Source organism: Helianthus annuus, chromosome 14 (genome assembly GCF_002127325.2).
Source record: "Helianthus annuus cultivar XRQ/B chromosome 14, HanXRQr2.0-SUNRISE, whole genome shotgun sequence".
Classification (NCBI taxonomy): Eukaryota; Viridiplantae; Streptophyta; class Magnoliopsida; order Asterales; family Asteraceae; genus Helianthus; species Helianthus annuus.
Genome location: NC_035446.2, coordinates 24,295,486 through 24,302,646, shown reverse-complemented (window position 1 = coordinate 24,302,646; position 7,161 = coordinate 24,295,486). Strand labels below are relative to the sequence as shown.

The following is a 7,161-nucleotide window of genomic DNA, read 5'->3' as shown; positions in this document are numbered from 1 at the left end:
ATCAAGCAAGAGTCCTGCAAGATCACAAGGAAACAACACACCGTTAGCCTCGTCACAGGGAGGGGGGCCTCTCTGTGACCAAACTCGGGCGTGAGAATAAGTATTTGTGAGGAGGAAATAGATCAGGGAGAGAGAGAGGAGAGTTTAGAGTGAGAGAGTAACAGTTACCGGTTTTTGGAGGTTTGAGTAGAGTATTTATAGTCTTTGGGTGAGCTGATGTGGCAAGTTAGTTAAGGTTGGACCAGTCATTTTTATGGCAGTTATGCCTGTGGGGCCCAGTTTGTTATGGCGTGCCACCACACTCGTTCGTCCCGTTTGTGGCTCGGGGATCGGTCCGACCTTGTCTATCGTGGCTCGGCTCTATGCCTCAGGGTGATTCGGTCCGACTAACGACGTATCCTCATCAAGTCCCCCTAGTTCGTGGTGTTTGTTTAGCAAAAACTTCGAACTATTTGTCGGAGTATTTTTAGGCCCACGGTTTTTATTGGCGGTTTTTATCGATTTCAAAGTTTGAAATTTTTGGCGGTGACCTAGGCTTGGTGACCGTCAGTTAACCTTAACTTTTCCCTCTTGACACGACGCTTGATTTACGTCAGCTGTCATGACGTGGCCTTTTCTTATTGGACTTCCTTGAGGCGGTGCCCCTTACCTATAAAAGGAGGTGAGAAACAACGACTTTTTACTTTCACTTTTTTACTCCATCTTCTTTTTCTCCCTTTCTTCTTCTTCCTCTTTGTTGGCGAAATCGACTCGCTTATTCAGGTTGGTAAACTCCTTTCTTATTATGGCGAATAAAAGTAACTTGTCCGGTTGTTTTAATATCTTGACCCAAAAGGGCTTAGACTGGTATATAGAAAGCTACGCGATTCCCGCGTCACTACACCCTGTTCTTCCGAAAAAGAACACGCCTATCTATCCCTTCGTTCCGGGAAAGATAGGGATTTATACCCGTTTTTTCGACTACTGTAACTATCTTCTTCCTTTGACGAAATTTTTGGTCGGGGTTTTGTTGTTTCATGAGGTCCACTTGACTCAGGTGAACCCTTTTGGCCTTGCCAAGGTGTGCCACTTCGAGTTGGCTTGTCGTGGTTTAGGGTCCGACCCGGATTTGGATGTGTTCCGGGCTTTTTACAAGTTGAACCGGTCCGGCAATTGGTATACTTTTGAAGTCAGGGACAAGAACTCCTGCTGCTACACATGGATTACTACGAGTATAAAAGATTGGAAAGATCATTTTTTCCTAGTTGACGATCGGTGCATTCCGGAGTTCATGACATGGAGGCTAAAAAAGTCGAAACTCCCGCCTCCTCTTCCTAAAGACTTTGAGTACAATAAGAAGTTGTATGCTGACTTGATAAAGGAGGCCGGACGTATACAGAAATATCCGGAACACATCCTCGTCATGGGGCGGATCAGCACGATGTGGGCCGAACCGGATTGGTATCCTACCCTCCGATGGAACAAAGAGGGTCAGTTGTGCGGTGCTCCCTGTATTTTTATGTTTTATATATTTATATATATTTTGTTTTGTTCGGCACTTCTGTTCGGTGATAGATATTACTTATCGTTTGTCTTTTTGTGCAGCTATGGGTTTAAAGGAGGCATTACGGTTGAAATCCTTTGACTCCAAGGAGCTAGACATCCAAGCCACCAAAACTCCGAAAGGCGATCCCCCGTACCTACAACTTGTACATGAAAATCTTTATCACATTCGTGCGCCCGATGCTCCTGGTGGTCAAGGTGGTTCGGCGGTTCAAGCTGATTTAGCAGCTCAAGGCGGTTCTGGTTTTGCCCCTGTGGGGAAGGTGTTACATGCTGATCCGACTCAGGCGGTAGCTACGGTTGACGTTGCTGGGGGTCGAAAAGATGGTTCGGCAGGGACGAAAGGTTCTGGCTCTAAATTTGTGATTGAGGACGAGGGGATTCATCTTTCCGTTGGGGAAACTGAGACTCGTGCCGGTGGAGAAAAAAAGAGTGATGGCCGGAATGAAGACGAAGACGATGAGGAAGATGAAGGAGGGGAGCCCCAAGTTAGTTTGAAAAGAAAGCGGGCTGCTTCGACCAAAAATGACCCGAAGCTCAAACAATTGAAAAGGAAGAAGGCAGTGTTTAAAACTATTACACTTGATGACGACGACCAGGTTACCGAGTTTTCCACTGCCGGAGGTGTATTGGCGAATTTAGATGCTCATCTTCATGGGGGTCGCACCCCACGGGATCATTTAAAAACTCTGTTAAGCCCATTGTCCTTTGGCGGAGGTGGTGTTAAGGTCGTTACTGACTTGCGTACGTCTGATCTTAAGAAAGTCGAACCTTCTCCTTCGGGTAAGTTCACTACGAGGGTTGCTTCTAACGTATCTAGGCCGAGCCCTTCGCCAGTTGATGGTGGGGACAGTGCCTCTTCTTCTCCTTTATGGTATGACACTGAAGCTGTGTTCTTATCCCGGGAGTTAGGTTCGGGTGGTATTGAAGAGATGGATTCGGCTCATGCGTTGGAGAAGTACGTGCCGGAATGGTCATTGGCAAACAAAGACAGGATTGTGGATGTTCTTACAGCCAAGATATCTTTATTTCATCTAGGGACCCCTGCCGAACATTCTCACTATCGTAAGATGAGCGGACCAGAGCTTGGGAATGTTAGATGCTGAATCAAGCTCAGTCGAACTCTCTGGTGGTGGAGACGTACAAGCGTTGGGTTGAGTCGGAATCGTCGTGTCACAAGCTTAAACGTGAAATTGCTAACTTGAAGAACGAGACTGACGTCCGATCAAAGGCGAAGCAAGAGCTAGTTTCCCTTCGGTCCCAGGTTGATCGATTGAAGGGGCAGGTGTCGGAGGCAAAAGAAGTCAACAAATCCTCCCAGGCTTCGGCTGCGGCCGCTCATGAGGCTCGAGACAAAACTCTCCAGGATTTGGAAGCTCTTAAGGAAAAATTTGCTGTTCTGGAGAGAAAACAAGTTAGTTCGGAGGAGAGGCATGCGGCGGAATTAAAGGAGATGCAAACATCATACGATCAACTCCTGGCCGACTATCATCACTTGATAACTGGTATGTTTTTTGAATTATTCTTTGTGTGTATACTTTTTCTATCTTACTGAATTTTACTTTTTCCTCAGCAAAAGGTGAACTCGAGAGAGCTCGTGATAGGACCGTCGAGTCTCATAACGCATTGATTGACGAAGCAAAGGGTATGTTATCCCGTTGTGACACTGAGATGGTTGAGCTCTACACCCAAACGTCGGAGCTAATGCTTATGAAACAATGGTTCCTGACGGAGGGGGTTGCTTGGGTTGTCAAGCTAGTTTAACAAAGCCCTGAGCTGGAGAAGGTTGTTGCTGATTTAGTCAACAGCGTTAATGCGGTAGGAGCGAATGAAGGAATAAAGCAAGGTTTCAAGGCCGCGCATGATTCGGTTCGTTCTGCTGAAGAGGTTCCGGGCTATGATGCGGGAGCTCAAGACGCATTGGATGCTGCGGTGAAGGCTTTCGATGAACTTCAAATCTCCGTGCTTGACAAGGTGGCTGATTTAATAGATAAGCCGTTATCAGTCATTCAACAAAGGAGCAAACTTCCTATTGTTGGAGAGGATGATGATGTAGTTCAGATTTGACGTTTTTCTTTGTAATCGTACAAACTTCTTACTATTTGACAATATGTTTGTTTGAAATATTTTGGTAACACGTGATGCATGATTTTGTGATTTTTGTTAAATCAGTTATTTAACCTTAGCTACTTAGTACTTAGTTTGCGTCCAAACTTTTACTGTTCACTAGAGATTTGTTTCTCAATTTGGCGGTCACACCGAATGGGGGGTGTTTCGCCTGCTTAATAGATTTTTATGTTTTTAGAACTATTTAAGCCTTCTCGATCGGCGCGAGGCATGGGTCGAGGCCCGTTTGTGCACATATAGGGAATCGTTCGAACTTACACATATGCTATTTTTATACTTGTAAAAGTGCGGATCGCTTTATTCGTTACTTTGCTAGTCATCGGTCCGGGGAAAAAACATCCCGGTTACACAGAAAATGGGAAATTATCGGGGCATTACCCTCCCGAATTACATATGGAAATCGGAAATAAAAGAAAACACAAGATAGCGATCTTCTTCTAGCCGTAGCAGGCTATTCACATGAAGCACTTCTTTAAGTGCACCCCGTTCCATGTCCGGGGTACAGGAGTTCCATCAATCTTCTCCAACACATACGAGCCCTTATCGCTAGCTTCTTTGATTCGGTACGGTCCCTCCCACTTAGGGGCTAGCTTGCCGCGAGCTTCGACGCGGCTCGCATCGTTGTTTTGGAGCACGTAATCTCCGACCTTGAATTTGTAGAGTTTAGCCCGGGCATTATAGTACTTCTCAATCTTCTTCTTGTATCGGGCTTCCTTGATTGCCGCGATGTTACGGCGTTCTTCTAACAAATCAAGATTAGACCGGAGTTCATGTTCATTTTCCTCCCAATTCTTGCACCTCTGGTTTGGGAGCCCGATCTCAGCGGGAATCACTGCCTCGGTACCGTAAGTAAGACTAAACGGTGTTTCTCCGTTGCTAGTCTTGTGCAGTGTTCGGTGTGCCCATAAAACGTTTGGCAACTCGTCCGCCCAGCCTTTTCCCTCGTAACCGAGTCTCCTCTTTATCCCGTCGACGATTCGTCGATTGATCTGTTCGACCTGCCCGTTACCCTAAGGGTGGGCAACCGAGGAAAAGACTTGGTTAATTTTCAGATTTTCGCACCAGCGCTTAAATGAGTTTTCTGCAAACTGTTTTGCATTGTCGCTTATAATGTAGAACGGAAGACCGAATCGGCATACGATTTGTTCCCAGAAGAAACGTGCCACGTTGTAGCCGGAGATGACTATAAACGGTCGGGCTTCCACCCATTTGGTGAAATAATCCACCGCGATTAGCAGATATTGAGCGCTTCCGCTTGATCTTGGAAAAGGCCCGACGATATCAACGCCCCACTTTTGGAAGGGCCATGTTGCGGTTACCGGTATCATTTCGTTCTTGGCTCGGAGGCTGATTGGTGCGTGCCTTTGGCATTCATCACACTGTTGGAGCTCTTTTACCGCACTTTCATGCATTCCGGGCCAGTAATACCCTGCATTTTTTACCTTCGTTACTATCATCTTTGGTCCGGCATGGATGCCGCAGATGCCATAGTGTATTTCCCTGATGATATAACTGGCTTGCTCCGGGTCCAGGCACTTTAACAGAGGTCCGAGAAAAGTCTTTCGGTATAAGCCTCCTTCCTGCATCTGATACTGCAGAGAATTGATCTGGATTTTCCTTGCTTCGGCCTTATCGACTGGCAAAACATCGTGTACCAAGTAATTAATTAGGGGCGTCATCCATGTCTGTGCCGGAGCTTCTACTTGCATAACGTGAGGAGCAGAAATCGATGGTGCAGTCAATACTTCTACTCTTACTTCTTTTGCTAGGTGACTAAACGACACGGATGCTAATTTGCTCAGTGCATCGGCCTTCTTGTTTTTGCTACGAGTGACGTGCTCCACTTTACAAGAATCAAACAACGCCATAACTTGCTTTACCTGTTCGAGATACCCGATCATGTTAGCTTCCCTTGCTTCGTACACTCCGTTCACCTGATTCGCTACGAGCAACGAGTCTACATGGGCTATGACGTCTCTTGCACCGACCTTTTCCGCCAATCGTAGACCTGCTAGTAAAGCCTTGTACTCGGCTTCATTATTGGAGCTCTTGAATTCTAATCAGAGCGCGTACGTCATATCTGTGCCCTCTGGATCGGTGAGAATTAAACCTGCCCCTGACCCTTCGGAGCTTGAAGCTCCGTCCGTGTACAGGGTCCATGGTTTGACTGGAGCTTTCTCGGCTTCTTTAACTACCTTTTCTTCTGGCGTTCCAACCAAAAAGTCAGCTACTACCTGTCCTTTTAGTGGACCTTTGGTTCTGAAAATAATATTGAATGCTCCGAGCTCAATTGCCCACTTCGCCATGCGTCCTGAAACTTCGGGTCGTCGGAGGACATGTTGGATTCTTTGATCCGTTCGCACCTCGATTGGGTGAGCTTGGAAGTATCGGCGAAGTCTTCTTGAGGCATGGACTAATGCCAGAGCTAATTTCTCCAAGCTTGAGTACCTCGTTTCATAATCTTTTAACGTTCGGCTCACATAATAAATCGGGATTTGCGCCCCGGTTCGGTGAGCAACTAATACAGCACTAATGGCTCCATGTGACGCGGCCAGGTAAACGGTCAGTACTTCATCTTTTTCTGGTACAGTGAGCATTGGTAAAGTGCCGAGGCAGGTTTTGAGCTCTTCGAAAGCTCGTGCGGCTTCCTCCGTCCATTTGAACTCCGATTTAAAGCTTTTTCTGAGCACGTCCATGAACGGGAGGTCTCTGTCTGCTGCTTTTGATAAGAACCAATGGAGAGCAGCTAATCGGCCGTTTAAGGATTGAATTCCTTTAACCGTCGTCGGAGCTTTCATTGTAAGAACAACATCGATTTTGTCCGGGTTAGCCCGTAGGCCTTTTGATCCGACCATTACCCCTAGGAACTTTCCTTCTTCCACTCCGAACGTACATTTTTTGGGGTTCAACTTCATGTTGATGCTTCAGAGCCGGGTAAAGGTTTCAAGTATGTCTTTCAACATGGTAGCTTCATCGTGACTCTTGATCACTATATCGTCGATGTACACCTCTAAATTCCGTTCGATCTGGTCTTTGAAAGCTTTGTTCGTTAGACGCTGGTAGGTAGCACCGGCGTTTTTCAAACCGAATGGCATCTTGGTAAAACAATATACTCCTTCGTTGGTGACAAAAGCTGTCTTATCCTCATCTTCGACCGCCATTTGTATCTGATGATATCCCTTGTAGGCATCCAAAAAACATTTTAACCTGAACGTGGCGACAGAATCAATCTTCTCATCAATCTCCGGTAGTGGGAAACAGTCTTTGGGGCACGCATCATTTATATCGGTGAAATCAATGCACATTCTCCACGAATTATCTTTCTTTCGGACCAAGACGGGATTTGACACCCATGTTTGATACCGAACCTCCCGGATGATCCCAGCGTCTAGAAGACTCTTAACGTCTTTAGCTATGGCTTTTGCCCGATCCGGCGCCATGTGCCTTTTCCTTTGTGCTATTGGTTTGATTGATTCTTTTACGTTTAGGTGA

General features: G+C 46.3%; 1 protein-coding gene across 1 annotated transcript; it reads right to left on the bottom strand.

Moving 5' to 3' along the window:
• Window positions 1-4,124: 4,124 nt before the first annotated feature.
• Window positions 4,125-6,524, bottom strand: LOC110906528. The gene is made up of 3 exons (XM_022151648.1): window positions 5,780-6,524; window positions 4,809-5,725; window positions 4,125-4,679 (listed from the first exon to the last, which is right to left on the bottom strand). The coding sequence occupies exons 1-3, from the start codon at window positions 6,522-6,524 to the stop codon at window positions 4,125-4,127; spliced, it is 2,217 nt and encodes a 738-aa protein (XP_022007340.1).
• Between the last annotated feature and the right edge of the window lie 637 nt (window positions 6,525-7,161).

What these genes read in the sequence shown, in the direction of transcription:
- LOC110906528 (XM_022151648.1), bottom strand. Translation starts at nt 6,524, where the DNA reads ATGGTCGGATCAAAAGGCCTACGGGCTAACCCGGACAAAATCGATGTT. An exon ending in CTCCGAAGGGTCAGGGGCAG is followed by an intron (nt 5,726 to 5,779) that starts GTTTAATTCTCA and finishes CGCTCTGATTAG; the next exon opens with AATTCAAGAGCTCCAATAAT. An exon ending in GTTTCTTCTGGGAACAAATC is followed by an intron (nt 4,680 to 4,808) that starts GTATGCCGATTC and finishes GCCCACCCTTAG; the next exon opens with GGTAACGGGCAGGTCGAACA.